The 25,729-nt window shown below is 38.4% G+C and overlaps 1 protein-coding gene across 1 annotated transcript in view; it reads right to left on the bottom strand.

Moving 5' to 3' along the window:
* The window catches only part of NMNAT3 (nicotinamide nucleotide adenylyltransferase 3), a 31,984-nt gene extending 6,626 nt beyond the window's left edge, over positions 1-25,358 (bottom strand). Inside the window, exons 1-4 of the mRNA XM_082319188.1 lie at positions 25,299-25,358; positions 15,690-15,796; positions 13,106-13,242; positions 3,032-3,215 (exon numbers count right to left, since the gene is read on the bottom strand). Coding sequence (XP_082175314.1) covers positions 3,032-3,215; positions 13,106-13,214 — 293 coding nt within the window. The 5' untranslated portion in view covers positions 13,215-13,242; positions 15,690-15,796; positions 25,299-25,358. The remainder of the gene's footprint in view (positions 1-3,031; positions 3,216-13,105; positions 13,243-15,689; positions 15,797-25,298) is intronic.
* Between the last annotated feature and the right edge of the window lie 371 nt (positions 25,359-25,729).

The raw sequence follows: 25,729 nt of genomic DNA, 5'->3' as shown, positions 1-25,729 counted from the left end.
ACCTACACTTAGACAGGCTGCATAACTATCTCCAGTAATTTTTGATGCTCAGCCATTGGCTCAAGAAACTGCATAGACAAGAGGTGAGGGACATATGGTAGTAGAGAGTAGGTAGCAGTAGATTGGCCTGTGCCTTCCTACATTTCTATTTTTAATCCTCCCTTGTTGTAAACAGGCTGATGCTATGTATAGTCAAGTACACTAACTTTGTATCATGGACTGACATTCTTGGGCCACGATTCAAAAATAAGAGCTCTTGGCAAAGAGCTCACTGCAGGACTAACGTTACAAGTACTGCAAAATCTTAACTGCCAAAAGGCCTGTTCAGCAGGCATTTCAAGTGCTGGGGCAGGGAGGTTTACATTATTTTAAAGATACACCAAAAAAGACAAACCAATCTGTCAGTTTATCAAGCATTTTCTGAACTGCGTATGAAGCTTTGAATAACTATATAATTAAATCACAAGCACAATTCAATGGAAGTTGGGTAAAAGATAGATCTTTGCCAATTCTAAGTTAATTCATAGTATTTCTGCATCACAATCAAATCTACATTAAAAGAGGAATGAAGGTAGTTCTTTGGTTACTGACAATACTGTTTTCTTGTCTAGGAAGAATATTCAGGAATAGCAGCTAAGAGGGAAATAGCTCTGTCATGTTCCCTCCTCCTCTCTAAAAAAAACCTTGGGATAGTCTCCAAAATTTCCATACTCACTTAATGTAACAGGCAACTTACAGCACCGCCACAAGTGAGATACGAGCTTTGTTGCTTAAAACTCTTTTATGTCGTAACTATTTGGGAGCCTCTGCAAAATCCACAGATTTTGATGGAATATGACATTTTCATTGCACTCAGGTAAAACAAGTACTGTAGGAAAAGGCCATTCATGTGTCTCAGGACACAATGTTGTACTGCAGTTAAGTGTGCAATTCAAAATACTGATAAGAAGAGACATTTAGGTACAAAAATATTTTTTTCCTTTGCCTTGCAATAGCAAAATCTCTTTCTATTGGTATAAAGTTTCCTACCTGAGGGAGCTTATAGCAAAGGCAGCAATTGGTTCTTGATTCTTTGACCAGGGAAGAATCTATAGATTAACCTTCAACACTTGTGAAGAAGCACAACTCCACAATAAACCATTGCCTGTTTATACTTGGTAAGGATCTAGCCCTAAAGCCACCTCCTTTTTTAATATTCACACATGACAGTTAAAATACAATATAAAGCCAAAATACCTACATATGCTATTTCATCAGGATGCTGCTTCCTCATTCAAGGGACGGGGTTCAGCATTAGATTATAGCACTGGTTCAGCTCATTAATATCAGTCATCATTTGGGAAAAAAGTTATTTAAGCTCATTTCTCTCCTTAACAGGCATCCGTTTTAACATTTTGTGAATTTATTTATAAAACTAGAGGATCACTTTCTAGGCAGACAGGAAGTTTGGCTGTTCATACCACATTGATACTGCTTTGCCTGAGCAGAAAATGATACATATAGGTTTTATTTACTGTACCTCTTATCCTAAAGGACTCTGAAGTGGATTTACAATTTAAAAACCCAATCTTGCAAGTAGTACTCCGTTCAGTTGGAGCTGTGCAAGCAAGATCAAAGCCTTTGTAAGTAGGTTCACCTGATCTGTAAGATTTGTGGCTGCTTCTCTGGAGGAAAATAGTTTTACAAAACTGAAGTTTAGGAGAAAAATCCCATACCCAACCAATACTGCAGGAGAGACCTTTTGGTGATTTCTCACACTCGAATATACAATTGTGGTTAGAGAAAAGAACAGAGAAGTTTTCTGCAAAGACAGGGTGGCATTGCCTAGTCTTCCTCCCACCCCGATCCTATTCTGCTAGCTGGAGGGAAGGGGCAAAAGAAGCAACTGGATGTCTGTGTTCACTCAGCGAAGCAAATAAAAGCAGAACTAAAAGGCTCCACTAGCTGTTTTGTAAGTATGTAGGGTATTCTTATGTATGCTTTTGTAAAGTAACAGGTCTGTTTTTTAACTGCTTTCACATAGAGCCATAAGAGCTTTCTGGGCAGTTGTTGGAAGGCACATTTTAGAGCCTTAAGCTATACAAACAACTGTTTCCAGTTAGAAAGTAACCTAGAAAATGTGGACAGAAATGAAGAATCATTGATAGTTCTTATAGCACACTTGCTTTCTTGAAAGACATCCATGAAGTCTTTCACTTTACCAATACCTGTTGACTTCTGTAGCATCTATGTTTTCAAAAAGTGGCTAGTACAAGAAGTTTCTGTTTTCATACCTTGCTCCATAATGCATTTATTACCAAGACCAACCATATGGGAAAAAGGCATGTTTCAAGGTCCTTCTATCAAGTTAACAGGTTTTGGACAAATGGTTTCATTTTTCCTTCCAGCACAAAACCACAGCAAACTCAGTGATTTTGAAGAAAACATTGGCAGTTATGGTTTAACTTGCCATTAGAGTTAATACGAAAACTTTTCAAGGATGTGTGAACAGATAAACCTGCAGGCATAATAATGCCAACATAGCTAATCTGGAATAGGGATGCTCCTGAAGAACAGGTTGGTTTGTAAACTCTCTTACTTTCTGATTAAGATCTCTGTATTACCTGCTTAGAGACTTAAAAACAAGAGACATAACACAAGAGCCAAGAACTTTTCTGCAGAACTCTCAATGACTATAATTTTGCAGGACACTTTCTTGGCAGAGGCTTTCCACATGCATCTAACTACTTAAATGGCACAAGTGCAGTACTGTGGAGTATTGCATAGGTCTGGGGAAAGCCTATCTGCTTTGCACTAGGAAAGGACTCCAGATGGGGAATACTGACTACACAGCCTTTCTGAAGGAAAGTGATGTGAATTTTCACTGCTCGCAGATATAATACTTCATCTCATAGCAGATGATGCCATAAACAGAGATGTTCTGCTTTGCTTGGGTGTTTTACAGGAGCGAGTTCTGTGCATTGACCTGGTAGCCTGACACATTTTTGGCAATCAGTAACTTCATAAAGAAAGGAAAAAAAAATGTAATTACCTTAATACTTTTACTGTCTCTGTCCATGTCTCCTGCTCACTCTCCCATGGATCAACTCGAATCCAGTCAGATGTCTCCAGTGCGAGTTTAGCCATAGCTATCCGGTGCCTTGCTGAAACCAAGCCTTTCTTTCTGTAGTCATCATTAACAGGAGACATTATGCCTTCAATCACCTGATACCTTCCTTTTGGGAAAAAAAAAGAAAAGAAAAGAAAAAAAGAAAAATAAGTCATCTTCACAGAATCTTGAAAATTTAGGGTGGATGAGACCTTGGAAGCTCATCTAGTCCAACCTCTTCAAAACGTGGTTAACTTCAAAGTTGTAAGAGGCTATGAACAACTTGATCTAGGTATTATTTTTAACTCAGAAACAGCAATTTAAAAAATTGAAAAACAGCTCTCTTGTTCCTCTGTGAACTGCTCACAATTACTATCAATATGTTTATCCTATTAGATGACTGAAAAAGGAAAGCTGGATGACCATACAATTTTCAAGCAAGCAGAGATGATTATAATTTATGATGCAAACTATCAAAATTGCTAGATATAATTAAGTTTTATATTCCAGTAAGTATAGCTTTTATATAGCCAGAGCAATGGATGACTTAACTGACCACTGCTTTGTTCTTAAGCATCTGATGCTTGTTATTTATCAAAATCATTGTGCCTTTTCATTCTGTTAAAGAAAGAATTACAGCATATTACTGGGGCTGTGATTAATGTGATTCAGACAAATCAGAAGATTCAAGAACAAAGATGGGGCTAATGGAGTCTAAAATGAGACTTAGAGCACTATAGTCCAAACATCAGCTTAGCAGCCATTATAGACCCTTTCTATCCAGCTGATCATGTTAATTAAATTTGAAAATATGCCCGTATTTTTCTACTCTTGTAACATAATGTAATCATTAACAAAACAAGCTCTTTTCGTTAGACTTTGCAGTTCTGGCCTCAAATCAGAAACAAAAATGTAGTGCTCATTTTAATAAATCAACAGGGAAATAAAGCACTGATATGACCTGCATCCCTCAAGAAATGGAGAGGAGAGAAAGGGTGTTGCAAATAAACAGAAATGAAAAAAAATGATTTCTAATGTAACAACACATGCATTTTAAATAAATATGATAAATATGATACTGAAGGGGGAAAAAAATCCTCTTCCTTTTTTCTAATTCAATTGTTTCAACAAAGAAACTTAAATGCAGCAAGTTCCCTCTCTTGCTTTGTAATGAAAATTATATGCCTGGACTTATAATTTCTGATACTGGCACATGACAATTTAATATTCTAAAATGACAATTTAGTAACTTCACATTTATTTTGATATAATAGGGTAAAATATTCAAAAGAACTTAAGCAAGTTGGACTTAAAAAAATAGCATTAAGATTCAGTGAGATTTACAGGCCTGTCTCCTGTTAAAATGTCAGTCCAAGCTATCCTCTGTTTTAAAACATTCTCATTATAGGCAAAATGGTCAATAGAGCAAGACAAAATTTTCCAGAAACATGCAAAGATGTGTATATAATTAAGTCCATCTCTTGATCTGAAATTGGAAATAATTTCACTTGACTTATGAACAACTATTCTCCAGTACTTTGATAATATACGCTATATCAAATTCTCATTTAAATGGAAAGAAATTACATTTTTAATTCATTAATATGGTACGCTTATTAAAAGGGGGTTACCCTTACAAAATAATTTTATTTTCCACATTTAAGTTCCCTTCTTTTCAGTTTCTACACCTATAAATTGTTCTCTTATATTTTAAATGAATATATTAAATGTAAAAATTAAAATTGTGTGAGATCATGCTAGCCAAGAATGATTGCAACTCTGCCATATCTTCGCAAGCTGTAAAGATTTCAGTTTCTAGTCTGGCCTAGAACTGCATAGATTGGATGAGATAAGAGCTTCTGATGCCGTATCAGCTTGTTCCAAAGCAGAAAGGAAACCAACTGGAAGAGAAAAATCAAGGTTGCTGACACTTAAGGTACCGAAAATCAAATACAATAACTGTTTGAGATGATTCACAACAACTGAGTAACCCAGCACTATGCAAACATGAGGCACATGAGAGTCTTCCACCTAAAAATACAAGCTTTATCATTCAAAATATTTTATTACTGGCTCTAAATAACTTGTGTTCTCTTCAGTAATTTAAAAGTTCACCTATTCAAATATGCCCCCCAATTTTGTCAGGCATGCAAAGAGAAAACCATTAAATTCTGCCACCTTGTTTTTTTTTTTTTTTAATTTCCACTGCAATTCTCTTCTCTGTCCCATAAAGTATTACAGCTAGTTTCAAACCTTCTTTGGTCCAGACTTGTCTTCAAATTCTGTTTCTTTGGAATTCTACTTGTTTCCATCATGAAGTATGTTATTATTGCTTGTCCTATGTGTAAAAATCTTCCAGGCCCTTAAGTGGCTTTGTTTTACAAAATATACCTATCCAAAGCAGCAAAATATTTCCTCTTGTGATGACCTTATGTTCTCTAAGAACTGCTTACGATAACTGGTTAGAAAACTAAATGTAACAAAAGTAATGAAACAAAAAATGTCCCTTGAACGTGTTAAGGTAGTATTATTAAGGAAAACAGGTATTTAGTATTCTGTTATAAAGGTCACTGTAAATTGTCACAAACACTAACACAAATTGTAATGCTGAATTAGTTTATTAATACTAAAGCACATTTATCAAATGCCAATTTCATATAAAATTGTATGTGTACTTTGGCGGGGCTTTTAAGGATTAATTTATTCTGGCAGTAAGTCTGGGATTTACTATTAGAAACTATACAAAAAGTAAATAATAAAAGTAAATAACCACTATAGAAAACCAAATAAAAGAAATGCTTCCATACATTTAACTCTCGCCCACCACTCATCTTCCTCTCAGTGTCATACGAAAATCCACAACAGACTGGGAAGCTCTGCAGCTTTATGGTGTTATCCTACCCAGCGAGCAGGAATGACCCCATTGCTGTTCTTCCTTTTGTCATCTCCAGAGCAAGTTGCAGTAAGACTTTGTGCCCGAGTGCTGCTTTATTTCACTCCTTTTCCAAGATGCTGATAAATAAGTATTATGAAATAGTACTGTTTTAGCATAAACAAAGTTTCTAGAAACTTTACTCCCTGCTGAACAGCGCCTAAAAAACCTAAGCCTCTTTTGCACTTTGTGACAACTGAGAATTAGGCACATCTATTTATCCAGCCTGATTCTTTACACCAAAGTTACTACCCCAAGTAGTATCTTCTAGATAAGAGTTTAGATTTACAGCATGACACTATAAACAGGCAGTAGCAATGTACGTTAGTCATGACAGTATCAAAAGATGCACGTTTCATTCTAAGTTTACTGTCTGGAAGATTTTATGGTTTTGTATGACTGAAAACAGCAGATGAGCCAACACACTTATTTTAATTTAGTTTGGTACCTTTCTGTTAAAACTCCAAAGCTTTAGAAGTTTCACTGATGTAGGCTTACATAAAAATATTACAAATGCCAATCTCATCTCTAGGTTACAATGAAACTCCTTACCATCCAGTATTCACCTCTCCCAACTTATACTTTATAATAGAAAAAAAACAGAGTTAGACTTGCTGGTAGCTTCTATGACGTCAATTAAATGTGACACTAACTTAAATACACAAATTTTCCCTTCCTGCAGATATGGACATTAGTTGAAAGACCATATAGCTCTCATCCACAGGAAAAATAAAAACCAAAACCCAACATCCCCTCCCAAAACCAAACCCAAACCCCCCAAAAACCCCAAACCAAGACCACCAAACAAAAAAAACTCAAACACCAAAAAAACTAAAACCACTGCAAAGCCCAAACACGCCCCCCAAAAACCCAAACACCAAAAAACCCCCACCAACCCAAACATCAAAAAAACCCCTCCACTGAAAAACAAACACCAAAAAACCTCCCCGCAAACCCCACACACCTTAATCGAGATGACAGTTTTTAGCTTATCATCTGTCTAAGGTTTCTGTCCTATGTATCCAAAGTCTGTGAGCATGAACCAAAGAAAATTCCCTGGGCTTTATGTTTTTTTTTCTGGAGCCTGCCCCCATTTCCTTTTCAGCAGTAGACAAGAGTCTTACTTCTATATATTAGTGCATTAGTGTGAACAATTTCAGGACACAGGATTGCAAATTTTTGGTTTGGGTTTTGGAAGGCTTATCCAGGAAGAAGCACTTTCTCTGCTTCATTAAACCTGTTCTAAGGGCATAAAGTTACCTACACGTCTACGATTTAACAAACAGAGTCTGATGAACAGTTTAAATTTTACTGCATAGTACACACACAACATCAAATACAGAAATAATAAAAATCACTTTGATTGCCGAGGAGTGAGTCCTTTGTGAGGAAAGCGGCAGCTATTTCAAAACATAAAATGATGTAAAACTTGCTATCAAAAGTGAACAATGTTGATAAATAGTTACAATACAATCTCATGTTCTAACCATCTAAGATGCAGCAAGAGCTTAATGTAAGTTTTCATTTCTTCACTGACACACTTTTACGAATATGGTTAGTTAACTGGATTATTTAATTACTTTTATCAGCCTTCTATGTGTGACTACACATACGTCAAAATCACATGATAAAATTCTGTATTGAAGTAATAGTAATGGTTTCCCTTGAACCCACAAGAAATCAACAGTTATCCTCCCAGAACTCTCAGCCTACTAACGCTAGGAAAACAAATACAAGGATTTTTCATTGCTCCATTTAAACCAAAATGTTAGTTTTATTTATAGGTTATAATTAGCTGGGGCGGAGGGAGGGATAGCTAACATCTTTGTTCAGATTAAATACCAAAAGGATACCATCCTATGCTTACCTTCCCATGACATGTATGTAGAGATTGCCAAGCATGAAAAAGGAAAAGAAAATAGTCAAGACTTTTTTTACTTCCTGTTCAGTCACCTTCTGTGACGGGAATTCAACAGAAGGAAAATTAAAAGGGTAAACAATTCGGCAATCATTGCATTGAAAGTCAACATAAACAACAAATACATCAGAGCAGTAATGGACAATCTTTTAGGATAGCTCTCCGTAGGACGGATGACTTTACCTTCACCACTTCAGAGTGCTTGAAAGATGCATTCACTGAATTAGATGAGCTGTGCAAAAACTGTAGTGACAGATGCCATATGAGCACGTAGACAAACATAAATCATATCCACCTGGTGGAGTGAAGTACAGGGCCTGAAGTTGCAGATTTACCTCTGTAGTCAGACAGTCACTCAAATACATTGTGACTTCAGGAACTCCTCCAAAAGCTGAGTAACCGAGCATGCACAATGATCAGTCCTCAAATAAATGCTGAATGATCTCCACACATCACATCGATAATAAACATTTTGTATCAAGACCTCAAAATACAACTTCACTCCTACAGAGTTCACTGGATTTGGACAAAAAGAAGGAAAGGCAGTATCTTGACAGCTACGAAATGAGTATTTCCTCCAGAGAGGAAGGATAAAACCACCATCTGGAGAGTAGCAATGTGAATAATAAAGTATTGTAGCTCTACTCACAAGACACCTTATTCTGAAATGCTCTCATCCCAGCTGACTTGGCCAAGAGCGCCAACCATGTCCTGGGGTGCACCAAGCACTGTATTGCTAGCCAGTTGAGGGAAGGGATTATGCCGCTCTACTCTGCACTGGTGTGGCCTCATCTTGAGTACACTGTGCAGTTTTGGGCCCCACAGTACAAAAAGGATATGAAGCTACTAGAGAGTGTCCAGAGGAGAGTCACAAAGAAGATAAAGGGTTTAGAGGGGAAGCTGTATGAGGAGCAGCTGAAGTCACTTGGTCTGTTCAGCCTGGAGAAGAGGAGGCTGAGGGGAGACCTCATTGCAGTCTACAGCTTCCTCACAAGGGAAGGAGGAGGGGCAGGCGCTGATCTTTTCTCCCTGACGACCAGTCATAGGACCTGAGGGAACGGCAGGAAGATATGCCAGGGGAGGTTTAGGTTGGACATTAGGAAAAGGTTCTTCACCCAGAGGGTGGTGGAGCAAGGGAACAGACTCCCCCAGGAGGCAGTCATGGCGCCAAGCCTGACAACATTCAAGAAGCATTTGGACAACGCCCTCAGACATATGGTGTGAATTTTGGGGTTGTCCTATGCAGGGACAGGAGTTGGACTCGATCCCTGTGGGTCCCTTCCAACTCAGGACATTCTATGATTCTATGATTTTGCCACGTTATGTGACTGGGAAGCAATGGTTCTCTTCAGAGATGCTACAAAACAGATGACTAGGATTCCAAAGTCAAATACAGGCCATAACCCCAATATCACTGCAAGCAGGGGACATCCACCCCTTATTCCGCTGGGTTTTAGAGTAAGACAACAAAACTTGTGGAACAGAAAGACGCCTACACTTCTTCCACTTTGAAAAGCGTTCCTTAAATTCAGAAAAAGGTTAGGATCTAAACTGTATGCACTGATAACAATATTCAGAAAACGGAGTTTTATGTAACAGAAGCATTTTCTTTGGGCATGTGGTATGTCTTGAGGTGTCTTAAGATTTATGGGTTTGCCACGTTGATTTGCACCTCTGCAAAGTGCACTCTATAGCTTTAATTCTTTCTGAATGCTAAGCCACACATGCATCCCTCTTCATGCATCTTCCAAGGGTAAAGTGTAACACAAATAACCAAGTACTGCTCTATTTAAGCAAGCACTGCTGTAGATCTTGTAATGAAAAAAAAAATCAAAGATTTGTTTCCTTTTCATTTTTTAACTTCAGTTAATTTTAACTAATGCCTGTCAATATTTATTGTATATGTAGGGAGTAAGTACTGCTTATCTGATGCTATTCCAATCATGTATCTGTATTGCTATACACACGATCAAAACAGTAGGAACAATCTGGGGTTTTTGTGCTGTTTTCAAATTCCAGTTATCAGAATTGTTCCAGGAAAACAAACTGGTCTGCCTTTATGCTGACTTGCTGCTGTTACAATCTGTTCCTATCCCTTTTGTGAAAATATCAGTCCATTTTAATCAGATGCAGCTGTTGAACAACATAAACTTCCAGATTCTCAAGGCTGGTTAGTGACTCGGGACTTCTCAGCTCTGCTGCCCAGTGCTGCATCTGACACAACCCATTGATTGTGTCACATTTTTCCCAAGTTTTCCCAAGACAGTAACTCATTGTCCTTCACCTCCCCCTTGCATCTGTCTTGTCACAGACAGAAACATCCTGTCTTTCATAGCCCCCTCCTTTGCCCTCTATCCCTTTTGGTCTTATCTGGAAACTTGGTGATATAAGTGTCCTCTACTGGCAATACTTGGGAAACAAGGTTTTCAACATCTTACATAGACTGATTCTAGTACTATTTCTTTGGACTTTATGGTCAAATAAGAAATACAGTCAAAGAAAAATAAAAGCATCTGGCATTAGGTATTAACAGACTGGAAAAGCATTTGCCACAGTCAGTGCAAGTTTCAAGAAACAATTTTACAACAAGGGATTGAATCTGAGAAAATTCTAGCTATATGTGAGGATGTGTAAAGAGTCAAATTCACATGAGTAGAGACAAAATCCAGATAAAGAGAATCATTATTCAGTCACATGTAGCTATGTCTGTTGTATTTAAAAGGCAGCATGACAAGATTTGTTGACTGATATTAGCAGAAAAAGGATGAATTACTTGACATGTGGCAATGAAACTGCAGATACTGCTTAAACCATCAGAAACTCAATGAAATTCCCTACTTAAAATAGGGATGTAGGAAAAATAAGATTAGACAGCATTTGAAACTGAAGTGATGTGCAAAAAGCTGGCAGACAGAATTACTGGAGATGTCAGTCAGGATGCACATCAGGGACAGTCATGTCGTTCGTAACAGTAAAACTTGACTGTGAAATCAACTCCAGCCAAGCTATTGCACAACTCAGTGTTTCTGCATGATTTGTGACTGAGCAGAAATCCTGAAGTAGCACCAGAATTAAGTAATTCTCACAGCCTAGGAAACATCACCCCTCATGCTAGTTAATTCTTCACTCATGCTAGTTAGTTACCTTTTCAGTCATTCAGTGTGTATGTTCGCTCGGAAGTGCAGTGTTCTCACTGAGAAGGGCATCAGTGTGAATACAGCAGACCACTACCTCACTTCAAACAAGCTTTAGTCATGTATAACCACTGTCCTCCAGCCCCACTATCAGCTCCCAGTCTGCAACTAGTTCTTCTTCTCAGCAAATAAGCTCCAATTTCTCTTCTCTTTCCCTGGGTAACTGCAGAAGTGGGAATAGGACTAAAAACATGAGAGAATGACCAATTAATTTCCTGGGTGGGAAGGGTTCTGCCATAAAACAGGCATCCAGAATTGACCATTTTTATAGCATGTTGCCAACCCCTTCTGTTTGAGAAACTGTCTTCACCGTAGCAAGGAACACCATATGCCAGATTTGTGTATCCGTACATATAAACACATATATCTACATTTACAGTTACTTCAAAAAAAGCTACCTCTACTTGGGATGGGTGAAGCTTCCACAAGCTAACTGAGGATTCTTGCTTTGCAGACATTCAGAAAGTGCAATGATGACACTGTAAGCAACCCAGAGACAAATGAAGTCCCCTTCTTTAATGTATGAAGTACTTATACTAGAAGACTCCACACATTAAACTAAGAAGTTAAAAGGCAAGACACATCCTATCCAGAACTAAGCATTGATGTTAGAGAGGTGCAACGTAATGCACAACTTTCATTTCAGCCTTTCAAAATTTAATTTTTAATAGGATTTTCACTAGACTTGTTTAAGTAAACTGCTCTCAGTAAGGGGTGGAGTCTTGTTACACAGACCCTGGAGCAGACCAGATAATGAATTGTGATTCAGACAGAACCATATTTCATTTCCCAGTTCAATCCTTCCATAAGTTACTGGACTGTAACATATGACTTAAACAGAAGCAGCAATTGCTCTCACATTACCTTTCTGCTCCTTGCACACCTGGGCAGCAGAAGCAGTTATAAAATTACAGTGAGAAAAGCCAATTCAAATCCCTTTTTAACCCTTTATTTCTAGCCTTGTGGGAGCAACAAAATAATTTTACAGTTACAGGACAATAGAGACTTGTAGAGGCAGCCCTCAGAGTTGGTTGTGTAATTCTTCCGCATGAAAGCCAAAGTATTCTCACAGTACATGGCAAGCATGTAGTTGCTACTTTTACTGCACAACTGTATCAGTGGGTTACCAGATTCTCCACCCCCCACCCCCAATCTGACAGCCAAATTCCTTTTACTATTATTTTCTGTTCACGTTCCTACTGAATCACCTCCCTAGGATCTTCTCTGCCAGGTTCCAATAAACTATGATTCCCTTCCAACCTCTTCCAGGAACACCTCTGTATATTTTAGCTGACAGATGGAAAAAAAATAAAAGCCTCAGCAACTGAGTAGTTGATCAAGCTTAGAGTTCAATGCTTCTCAGTAGCTTTTCTGATTCTTGCTTAAGTTCCTGATGTTACCCACCTTTCTCCTTTGTTGCCAAAACTTTCTGGCCTGCTGACATCTAGCTTTTCTGATCTCCTTTATGAGGAAATTATTTTGCTAGGGGAGATAACTTGTACCTCTTAGTGAAGATGGATAATGAATAATTAACGTTTCATCTTTTCTCCAGTTTCACTCGGCTGTCAAAACTGCTAACTGTAACACTTCTTCGTATTAAAACACAATGTATCATAAAAGCATGAAATTCGAACAGAAATGTTTCTTCTCAGTTTCAAAATCGTTAAGTATACTCTTTCACAAGGCTCAGCCTGTTCCATGAATATGATCCTAAAACTGCTGATAAAACTTTCACTTTATTTGCATGAACACTCACTATGATACTTGTTTATGTACTAAGCCAAAGGGAAGAGGTAATGCTAGACATTCTATATTGAATATGCCAAGAAAGCCTCGTATTGAATGATCCATAAAGAATATTAAAATTAAACCACCTGTAAAGTGACAGCTTATCTACAGCAAGTGTTAAAAATCTTTCTTCCTTTTCACAGTAAACCACCACGTGTGTGTGATCCTAACAACACCTTACTGACCTGTTTGGTGCAGGTGATCTCTAGCCAGCTCAAATAAACGCATATGCATGTTTGTGATGGGGTTAAAGGAGCCACAAGCTAGAAGAATGAGAGGTATCCTGCTCTTCATCCTGACATCAAAACATTAAAACTCCACCCTAAAGAAAAAAAAATATTATTAAAATAAAAGACAAACTTGACAAAAAGCAGTCTGCCCATTGTTCCTCAAACTGAGAGGAGCACTGTTTTCAGCACTGTGTACTCCTGGAACACTAGCAGAGTACCAGAAGATCAGTCCTCTGTACCATCACAGCATACAGGAAGTGCCGGCTCAGAAACACATCTGTTCTTTGAGATTAGCTAGGAAGGCATCAACAAATTCTGGTTCCCCACATACAGAGATGGCTAGAAAGTATTTCTAGAAATTCATATTGTCACTATTATTAAAAATTGTCAAATTTTTTACATGTTTTTTATTTTTAACCTGCTTTTGTCAGAAAACAAGGTTTTGTTCTGTCTTTCTGTCAACCCCCTATTAATAACTTTGGAACCTGTAGACCTGCTACAAAAGCAGATTTTTTTTTTTTTTCAAATAAGTTCTTACAATGGACCTTTGCAACATATGACAAAACCCCACACGCAACACCCAAACCTACAGGTCTGACTTCCTTAGAGGCGGGCAGGCAGCAGCTGGTGGGCAGGCAGCCAGCCGGCACATACTTCTAGCCAGATTATCGGCAATTGCCTGTATAGTTTCTTTGTTGGATGGCAGAGTAAGTGATGGTGGATCAACGACAGGGAACAGCAGGGAGGAGAAACGATAGCTGTTATAGGAAAACACTGGGGACATTAAAAAGCTATGAATAGGGTGAATGGGTGGGGAGCAATGCTGTTAGGAGCCTTGCAGGTGCATTTACAAACAACCCTTATATAATTTAATTAAAATGTCAGTCATCTCAATAAAAATGCAGCGGAAATCAGTTTAAGTTAGTTAGTCACTGTGCTTGGAGCTACTTATTTGCATAGCTCTTTTTACAACTGATCCAGAATATATACAGCATGATAAAAACAGTTGTGTCCCCCATACATATCTGTGAATCCGATATTTAGATGGGGCTCTCTTCCTAGGATTTGAAATCTCTACAATGCTCACACCCATATATCATACATACACCATTCTCTTCCCTTCCCCTGGCCTCCAGCCCTCTCCATGAACTGTAACAGTCTTCCTGAAGAAGACACTTGCATCCCAAACTTCAGAAGCCAGTCTGGGGTTAACAGACCAAATCCAGTATGGATTCTGTGGTCTGTTTAGCCAAATCCTGTCTGCCATCTGCAGTGTACCAAAGCACTATAGCTCAGCGCCTACCTCTCACTGTTCCAAGCCCTTATATCCCCTTATATTTTTTCCCCTTTTTTTACTTAGAAAAACTTAACAATAATGGTTAAATCAGTATCAAGTTGATGTATTATAGCTGCCAACTCTATCAGTTCATTTACACAGGATTTATAACTCTGAAGACTAGGACTGTACCATTTAACAGCACTCAGTGAACCTAGCAACAAGTTTTAGTATTTTTACTTCCGACACGTTGGCAGTTTGCAAAATTTTACAGAGAAAATTCTTTGAAGCATATGTGCTGTCTGTACCTTGACCATCTAGTACTGAATATACATATTAAGATTCTTTTATACTGTTTTCATTTTACTTTACTTATTTCTCATATCTCCCATCATACTAAGGGAGATATACTGGGGGAGAAAAGACTCACTGGCTGTAGAGCCATTGAAAGTTAGCTACAATTTTATGGTCTACAATTGTGGCAGCTGCAGAAAGCACATTTCACAGCACTCTCTCTCTTTGCTCTGATTTACTATCCCTGTACAGACACTAACGAACTCATATGTGAAAATTGTATGCAAACTTTACAGGTTCTTCCTTCAGGAAAACCAAACTCAAAGTGTTCTTTTGTTCAATATCAGCAATTCTGTAAGTGTATCTTCATTGTATGGGGAAAGGCCTTTTTGCCTTGAAACAGGCAGCAAAACATTAGTATCTGTGATTAACTGAAAAAGAAATCATTGCTAGAACACGTCAGTGTTCTCCTATAGTCCCAACTTCTTGCTAGATAGATTCTGTTGCCACAGGTTAGTCAATGCTGAACTCTCAATGATACATCAATTAATTCTAGACTAAGAATTTCCTAGAAGCAGAAACTTTTTACAGTAATAACTACAATGATGTTGCTCAGCATCCAGCCCTGCAGACAGGCTTATACAATCTTATATGACAACCTAAAATCAATGACACGATCATTTAACACTACCCAATTGCCAAGCAGCATCAGTCAGCACCTCACTCAAACAAATACATGTTCAGGGGGAAAAACACATACCCATTCTTCCCTATTACACGTATCAATAGCAGCTCTAGCTCTTACATCTGCTAGTTGATGGCTCTGATATCCTCTCTTCTGTTCTGATGAAGTGTAGTTTACATTTCCTTTGCTGTTCTTTTCTTTGCCATCTTAAAAGTTATAAACGGAATGATTTCTTTTGTTTTTTAAAAGAAGCTTTTAATTCTATAGACTTCTCTATTTCTCACCTGAAACAGACGTGTTGGATGGTTTGATTGCAGCTCTTACTCATTTATACCTCGGAGACTCTAGGGAAAGACTTCAACCTGTAATTCTTAAAGATAACCAGATGGTACTGCCAATGGAAACCCAAAACCCGAACCAAACCAACAACAACAAAAGACAAAAAGAAAAAGAAAAAATTCAAATGAAGAATGTACTAATAATAAACATGTAGCAAAGAGGCATTTCAAAAGATGTTTTTATACATATATACACCCCCCATATATGTAAAATATCTATATATGTAAATAAAAATCAAAACAGCAGCGTTTTTATTCCTACTATCCCCTACATAGTGTATCCTGAACTTATTCAACAGGTATAGTACAACTTTTAGGATACCAAAGAAAACTTTCTGATTCAGCTGCTATCTATCTCGGCTGTTATTAATTAACTAAGGGCTTAAAATCATTAGACCACCACGCAAAATAACACAAAAAAAGAGAATTAACTGATTTTTCACCTAAGCTCTCTTGAAAAATCAAACAGAGGAGAAAACTTTAAACACAGAACTGTAAACAGAGGAGAAAGCCTCCTGACCTTCTGCGATGCAGCAGCAGTCACAGTTCCTGTAAGTGCTACAGCATCCCAGTGTTCCTGCAATTATAGGCTTCTACATGCAGCTCAAAGCCATATGCGTTTTACCTACACACATGAAGCAGACTGTCCTTAACTAGTTTCACCAACTGAATACAAACTACAAACAAGTAGGTGACCATGCTGTTATCAGGCATTTACTGAGTGTGCACACTGTGCCAGGGGAATATATTTCTATTTATTTCATGTGTTCCATAAAAATAAGCCATTAAGCCAGTCCTGAATGTTGTCTGTCACTGTAAGCCAGTAAGTTGTGTCTCTTGCTAAATGGCCTACAGACTAAGAAAGCGGTAGTTTCTGCATCAATTTAAATATGCTAATACCAATTTGCACCTATTAGTTCCTATATGTTTGCAAAAAGTCACCTAAGTGTAACATCAATAATGTACTTTGTTAAATAAATAATCTATGATTAATTTGTTCCCTAGCAATTGTCCCTACACAATGCGTATTCCATTAATGGCGCCCCAGAAAGCATGGAAGTGTTTCCTCCTATTGCTGCTCCCAAGTCTAGCGAAAATATGAAGTACTTCTGAAGAAGCTGTGCATGGATAATTCAACTGTTAATCCAGTCTTGTTGTAAGGCTGTAAAAAGAAATTCCAATTAAGTCAAATATGTATCTTGATCTCCAACAGGAAAGGAGAATTAAAAAGGCACAATGCACATAGATTGGGAGGGGAATAAAGGACAGAGTGTGACATCTAAAAGAGGGCTGCAACCAAGAAAGCAAACTTTCTCTCTGGGATTTCCTTGGTACCCAACTTTTAGGAGTGCTGCAATGTAATGATGTTATCAATCAGCAGAAATGGCAATTATTCAGCCCTTCTAGAATTCAGGTCCTTATCTCTGTGCTTCCACTTCCATAACTGTGAAATCAGAACTAACGTTCAGCTCTTTCAGAGGCTGGACCTGGCTTCACACATGCCTTAACTGAAGTGATTAGACCTGTAAATACCTTCTTCATGTCTTCTTCTCCCTAATCCTCCCTATTACATCTGTGACAAACTACTGCTTTTATGTATAAGCTACATACATGGAAGTGCTCCATAATCATTAAATGATCATCTCAAGAATCCTTTCCTTCGGCTGGGGCTGCACGGCTAGAAGGCACGTCCCCTGGGTGGTGGATAGGGGATCCCTCTCTGGAGGGTGCACCGGATAAAATTGAAGAAGGTGCCGCGAACCAACGCAGCCTAAAGGAAGGCCACCCTGACAGAAAAACCACTGGCCCTCCAAGTCATGGGGGTTGGGCAGGAGGCCAACTACCTCCTCCCGGGAAAAAAAAAAAAAAAAAAAAAAAGTTGCAGAAACGATGAGCATCAGAAATGGCGGGGATGGAGAAAATCGGTAACGAAGTGAGGAGGAGGAGATGGAACTGGATCGGTCGTGTCCTGAGGGGGAAACCGACGGAAGACTGCGCTGTGGCCCTTGACTCCAGAGCACGCAGCAGTGGACCGACCGAAGTGGAAGAACGATGTTCGCGCCTTGTGTGCCTCCTGGCACTGAGAGAATTCAGATCAGATCAAGAATCCTTTGAGATTGATTAATTCTATAAAGGAATCACCTTTGTACTCACAATCACTCCTGCATCAAAATGTTCTACCTACCCAGGAATGGAAAGGAAGAGAAAAATCTAGATATGAACAGGCAGTATTTATTTTGAAGAAATTCCAATACTGGTATCACCCCTATTTTAATAAATATACTATATGCATTACAAGGAGCAATGCATAAGCAATGCACATGCAATTTTAGGACCTTTTCTGTCCTACCCAACAGCCCTGTGTACCTTCCCAGTATATTTAGACATTGATTAAGCACAGGCTCCAGAGAAGGACTGCAACCAAAACTTCCAAGAACAGGCGCTTTGTTTCACATAATTTTCTCAGCATTCCCTTATTGAGTTTATAAAGCGGTATTGTTAAGAAATCAAATTTATTATAGCAAAGAATCCAACCTTTTTCTTTTACAGCCTCTCTCTTGTTAGTACTAATTAGTAATTTTTAGGTGTTGGTGCTAAAAAGAGACAACCCCCCACAATTCTTCATTTACTGCAATTGCCAAACTCTTACTCAAGAAGCAGAAATAGTAAATTGTATGGTAACATTTTATATTGATTAGGTATTCACCACCTGGCAAACCAGTTTCAAACCCCCAGTTTCTTGAGAAAAGCGGCAGAAAATCATTGAAAAGTTACATTTGTACATTTTTCCCACCCCCTCAACTACTGTGCCTCTGAACTATCTTCATATGATTGAAGTGATTTGCTGCTGCCTTGCTTAAAACCAGCAAGATTTTAGCAGAGTCCACCCTGCTATTCAAGCGTTTGCTGCATCAGTACTATGTCTATGTGTGCACCTCAAAGGATCAAATCAAATTCAAAGCACCTGAAATCCCAATAGGAAAAAAACGCATTGTATTTCAGAATTCTAAAGAAAATACTTATAGTGTGTTAGTGAAAAAAGCTTGTTAAAGCAAGAGACACACATGCCAACTGAGCTATGAAAGCATTTTTTGATTGATGTGATTAATATTTTTAATAATTGCCTATAATATTTCTACAGCAAGATCACACCTTCTAGTTTCAACTAGGTTAAAAGCATTTGACAGAAACCTTGGGAATAAGTCACTTAACATCACTATTATCAAGCAGTATTAGTAAGATTTATATGTTTATTTTAAGAGTATAATAATTGAATTAATTTTTAAAATGTAATTCTAGTTTTAAAAAGAAACAACCACGTTTGATTTTTCAATAAAGAAAAGTCAGTAAACTACGTACATCTCCTGTTAGTTCAGTTTTCCTCCTGACATGGCAGACATTGCCTTTTGTTGTACTTCCAATCAGTAAAAGATAACACATCTTTTGTCATCTTTGCTGTGTGTCTGCAAAATTCATAAATAATGGAAGAGAAAGCACAGCTCTGACCAGAGGCTGTGAAGGTTTGCTGCTTTGGAACATTGTTGTTACTGTTTTTAACGATGAAAGAGATGACTTAAAGAATCAGGTTCAAAGGAGACAAGTTACAGTATGTTCCCATTTCATGCACTAACTGTGTATGGCTCCTTCTGGTGCGCACTTCTGAGTCTGTGTGCTCTGCCCTGGGCACATGTTCAACAGCCTTGGCCAAGCAGGTGTCTTCTTATAAGTGCCAGTTACCTTACACGTGAGTGTCTGCAGTTTAGAAAGCTTTCAACAATATGGTTGGGCATACGAGGGCAGATACCTTCAAATGAGGAGGCGACACTTAAGCTATATAAAAAAAGTTTTATGATGGAAAAATCATTGTAATTTTCATTAGAAAATTCCTGCAAGTTCTTTTTCTGTTGCCTATATTCTTACAATATGTCAGTAATAGATGATGTTACAGATGACCACAGTTAAGTTCTGCTGAAAGTCAGTAATTAGAGCCATATCTGATTAATTATCAGAAGCACAATGGAGTGTTGAGCAGTGCAGTCTGATTCATGAGCTGTTAAATTAGTAAACTGGAGGAGAAGACACTGATATGTGCATGCTACGAGGCAGACTCACCCTTGAGGTAAAATTTCTGCAAAGAGCAGAAATAAACAGAATCCTAGCACAGGATAAAAGTGTTATCTCTTCCTGTGAGGGTGAATCTAGACTAATTTAGATGAAATTTAGATTTGAACAAGTTCAAGGCTGCCCACATCCATTCTTTTACTGGGCCACATCATTACCTCCTATAAATTCATGTAGCTGCACTGAGCCCAGCTGAGTTACACCAGGTGATGTTAAGGATGTTATGGTTGCAGGACACATTTTCAAAGTCAGAAAATAAAAAGTACATGTTAGTAGATGACCCAAATCATAGCAAACCACAGTACACAAATATCCCTTAAAAATATGACCGGATATCAGATTTTCTCATGCTGTTACTAATGGGAGTCACTGCCGTAACAAAAGTTACTCCAGTCAGTAAGTTCCCAGCATGTGCTGTCACTGAAATCAATCCTTCACAACAGTGACAAATATTTACCTGTATATCCCCACCTTCCACTTTAATAATGCACATAACATAAATATCTGGGTGAGAGAAAAAATGAAAAATGTATAATCTAGGGTGATATTTTATTTGCTCATCAGAAAGTTACTCACCCCAGCGAAGAAGAATTTTACAAGGTGCACATATATATCACACATAGCCTAACAGGACACTCTAATCCTCTAAAATAGCTTTTTCAGGGCCACCTGATGGACCATATTATTGTTAAATTCCAGTGACTCAGGTGCATTTCATTTCTTTGACTTTCATTGGAAAGCCATTAACAAAGTATGGGATAGGATACATGGTTTTCCATCAGATTCAGCATATCAGAAGTATGAAGTTGCCCCTTCCAATCCTCACACCAGACTTTGAGTCAGAAAATGCAAGTCCCATCGCAGTTTCTAAATCAGCTTCAAAGAAACCCCCAGACTTAACCACCCCCAAGCTCGCTGCAGCCTTCACTAGAGCAGCAGCTTACACAACTTTATAAAAATCATCTGCGCTTTTTTACATGTGTCTGTGAAATTGGCCCAAAGCACAACAAATATTGTCTTTAGTAATGCATAGGGTTCTTTTGCTTAAGACAGAAGACCAGCTCAATTTTGGGGTACTTGCCATTCTTCCTTCAGCTTTGTTAAGGCAGCAATTTTCCCAGCAAATGGTAATGACCAAAAAGCTGTCCACAGACAAGTTACCTCACAGAAAACTGCAGTATGTCTGGGGCCCAAATTCCAAGTGCCTGGGTGGCTAACAGAGAAAGCAGCCTTAGCAGAATTGTCTCTTCCTCTCCTGAGATTAGAATCCTTCAAATCACACTACGATACTTCATGTTCTTGCAATTTCTTTATTTCAATCAGTGGGGAAAATCCCTTTCACAGAAGAGCCAACAAGACCTCTTCATCAGTACATCTCTGAAATCAGTTTAAACATGATTTATACTTATTCTGTCCTTTTAATGATTTTTTTCTTCCAAATAAAAACTAGTTCTCTGTTTTTAATATCCATTCCCAACCATTTCTGCTCCATTGCTAAAAAGAAACTACAATTGAAAGGCACTAAATAAGAAAATTCACCATAAAAAGTGCACATGGACAAAGCAAGAAAAATATAAATAACAAAATAACCAGAGGACTCATGCAGTCTGAAATACAGGCTAAAATTGAATCTCCAGTTAATAATGAACGTGGTATCACCTTAAATGATTTTCAAGCACAAAAAAATTGAGCAGAATAATTCCTTAGCACAACCTCAAAAAAAAGGTATTCTCAACACACACAGAACAGTGCCACTGAATTCAACTCAACTACAAAATAATTTTTTAAGCCTGTGAGTTGTTGCAGGTTTATAACCAGAATTACACAGTGCAACACAAAAGTGTCTGGTCCCCAGAGTCTAGCGATAGGATGTCCACAGAGATGCCCCCATGATAGTATTCTGTAGGATGTATTTTTCTCAGTATTTTTAATCTGGACCCTCATCCTGCAAAATAATGATGCTTACAGGCTGCCTATTGCCTGAACAGCAATATAGAATGCAATGACTCAGCAACATGGAATTCAAAAACCACCATTCATGTACATCAACAGTAAACTCGCATATTGTTAACATGCATATACATGTGCATTTACTAAGTATTTTGAGGTTGTCAGATTTATCTGTTGTCTTTAAACAGTAAAAATGTAAAGACAAACCACAGCATAACGATCTTACGTTCTTTTCCTGTATTCTCTGGTGAAATCATGGAATACACCCCATTTTGTAAAAAAGGCATTTCATTCTAACTGCCCAGAAACCACTCAGCAATGCTAAGACACGGAGCCCTGTAGCAGTTTCATCTGTTTACATAATCACTTGACAAAGCCAATGACACTACACTAACCCAGAACTACGCAGAAAATAAGTTAAAAAAGACCAGCTTGGCAACCCACACACGTTCAGTGTTTGCTGGGTAATGCAGGATCTCGGCATGCATTACACAACAGCAGTCCCTGCACCTTTTTGTAGCATTTCAACAAGGTCAAGAGAATCCAATCAGCTCCTGGCATCTTCTTGTATTTACTGCAGTACAATCTTTATAATTACTTGTTCAATAATCCCCAGTGATCTCTCAACATCTAACACTCAACTCCTTTCCTATTCCTTCTGCCCTTAGCACACAAATCAATAAGTTTTTTCTTCTTCTACAGTTGTAAAACTATTCTAAGTAACCAATAGTCACCCGTCTATTTGCATGTATGAGTCAGTCATCCAGAAAGAACAGGGTATTGATTTCTAGAAAAAGAGGATACATGCAGAACTGCAACCTAGGATGGCTATTTTTAAGCAAACAAACTGCTTGAATTAGTGAAAGCACCATGTCTGTCAAAACAAACTCTTACTAAAACTTCAAGAGTTCCTTTTGAGAAGCTATTCCGAGTGATTTTTCTTCTATCAACATCTTCTGCAATTTTCTTACAATTAGCAAAATACATTTAGCAGAACCTAAGGCAAATCTAGTAACAGAAATAGAACTTGCACACAAATGGTATATATTTAAGTGGTAAAGAAAGCATCTTCAATCACTAAAATCTTTTCTTATAAAGCTGGCTTTAAAAAGTAACAAACTAATGAAACCCATAGAAGCACTACTGCAGAACACTCAGATGCAAAATAATCATATATAGCAACCACAGGGTAATGCAGGATTTCCAGAACATCCAGCAAGACCAGAGTTAAAACATCAACATCCATAATCCCACTGCTTACTTTTCTGTTTCAAAAAAGGGATAACTATTTGCTATCTACTGTATTAGGACCAACTAACTCCCGATACTGTTTGTGTAGTTAGGAAAGAACATCTCACTGGCTCTACAGTTACATGGAAGAGGTCTTCTAGCAAAGTAAAGAATTAAAATAAAATTAAAAACTTGACTAAGAGTCAAGTTCTATGCTTCAAGGTTTACCTGACCACCTCAAGGAAGCAAGAAGGAATTCTTCTGCAATATATAGAACTGCTCCATTTGTTAAGTGCATAATAGGTTTTCTCATTTTCCTCTGAAACTTCATCTATTAGTTACTGCCAGAGGAAACAAACCCAACTCCACAGTTGAGGTTAATAATGAATATATAAAGCTGCTGCTTGAAACAACATGCCCTCCTGCACCAGTTCAGTAGCATCCCAGTGCCCCTACGTGTAGCATACTTGACAGTGAGAAGGCTATTTGCAATTAAATTTTTAAGCCATCAAAATGAAAAGCATTATGTGCATTTCTTACACTAATGTATGAATTTGCCTACTAACACTGAAGATTCTGCATAGCAATGAGGCAGTTTAAGCAGTTTAAGTAAATGGCTCCTAGGCTCAAGAGTTCATTGTTGTCCTTATATTTTAATTAAATGATCCGTTTAGAATTTCTACTTGCTTCATCTTGTACAACCAAAGAATTGAAGGAAATGATACAAACATGTATGTGCCCTGACTCTTGTCCAAAATATTTTGCTTGCTCTTTAAGAATATCTTACCTGTATGGGGATTTCTATCTATCCAAAGAAAAAGAAGTGAGATTCTGAAACAACGACACCGAAATTAGGTACCTAATTATCACTGCAGTCACATCATTGTAACTATCAGCCTAAATAAGTTCTCATAATAATTGAAATAAACATTACTAACCATACAGTTATACCATCTCCAAAACTTTGACTGTACCTCCTCTGTTTTTTGGTGGCAGCCAAAAATGGGCATCATGAAGAAAAGTACTGAGCCCATCACGCAGGGTATTGTTTTAGCACTACATAAAACCTGGATGGGCCTACGTCTTGACTACTATGAGCACTTCTGCTCTCAGCTGAAGAAGGGCAGTTCAAATGGTCAAGTAAATGGAGCTACCACTATTCAAGAGAGGCAAAAAATGTCTGGGACTGTTTGGGCTGGAGACGAGGAGTCTAGGGGAGGCTGCAATTGAGATTTACAAAATGATGAGGGCACTAGATAAATTGAATGCAAAACTTCTCCCTGCAATATTAGATCTAGGGGGCAGCCGGTGAAAGCACCGAACATTTTACAGCAGGCAAAAGTGCACACTGCAGAGGATCCACGCATGTATGCTGTCCCTAATGAAGCAGCTGCGGCTGGTGGCAGGGAAGGCAAGGGGAAGCAAGTGGCCAGGTTAGTTGCCCTAAATTCCTCTCTCCATTGCCTGAGACAGATCGCTGGGCTGGACAGGCCATTAGCCTGACACAGTACAGCATTTCTGATGTTTTTGAAGACTGCTATTATACTTTGTAAGCCTAATGGCTAATTTCTTATTTCTTCGTGTTACTGTTCAGAAAAATACACAACGCTTGGTGAGCAAAGGGGATTCTACAGCATTTTTGAGTGGTGCATTGCACTAAACCAACAATATGGGAGAAAAACATGTAGTTGTGAAGTTGGCTCTTGATATTCAGGCAGCCCTCCTTCAGGGCAATGGTGCCCTGCTACGGACCGGCAGACAGCTGGGAGCGAACGGCTTCCCCCGGCCAGTTTAATCTGCTGCACCAGATGCAGCAGTAGCTGCTTATACATTTTATGAATTAAGACCTTAGAAATCATCACTGCAATGAAATCCCCTTTGTCTCATTAAACTATTTCAAAAGGCAGAGCCTCACATAGCTCAAATTCCCCTTTGACAGGACTGTCACCTATTGTGTCCTCAGTGGCCCCCTCAGACATCTCTAGGCTTCTCTAAGGTCTTTTAGATCATCTGAACGCTAATTAGCTTATCATAGCTACGCTGAATTCTAACATTTGCATTTCTGAAGTTAAAGGCATGAAACTAATTTATTGCTAGAATCATGCAATGTAACTAGACTTAAGTAGCAGATAATAATGCCTGAAAAATGAACTACTTGCACATATTGTATTGCTACAAAGCTTGAAGAAAACAAACATCAGGGATCATTTATAAAACCAAACAACAGCTGTTGCACAAGGGGGGGAAAACAACCTCTTAAACTGAAGTAGAGAAGAAAGATGAGTAAGTTACACAGTGAAAGCCAGATAGATTTAAAAAAAAAAAAAGTAGTCGTCACATATTCTCTTGTCTTCTGTAACTCCCACTGGAACTTGAGCAGGTGTTCTGGGGAGAAAAAGAAAAAAAAAGAAAAAAAGAAAAAAAAAGAAAAAAGCTTTACTTTGCTATTTTAAATATACATGCGTGGCCCTGGTTATGTGTTTATCATGTATTTGACGTGGAGAGCGCGACAGACTTCCGTCCCCGCATTTACAGGCCTGCACGTTTGTTGGCGGCGCTCCAGGGACAAGCCGCACCGGCAGCACCGCCAGCCCCGCAGGCACCCGCCCGGCCCCGCAGCTCGGCTCCTTCCGAGCCGCGAGGCGCCGTGCGCGCAGCCCGGCCGCCCCCCTCGCCTCCCCGGC

This window comes from Platalea leucorodia (assembly GCF_965183815.1).
Source record: "Platalea leucorodia genome assembly, chromosome: 8".
Lineage (NCBI taxonomy): Eukaryota > Metazoa > Chordata > Aves > Pelecaniformes > Threskiornithidae > Platalea > Platalea leucorodia.
This window is presented reverse-complemented; position numbering and strand designations above follow the sequence as displayed.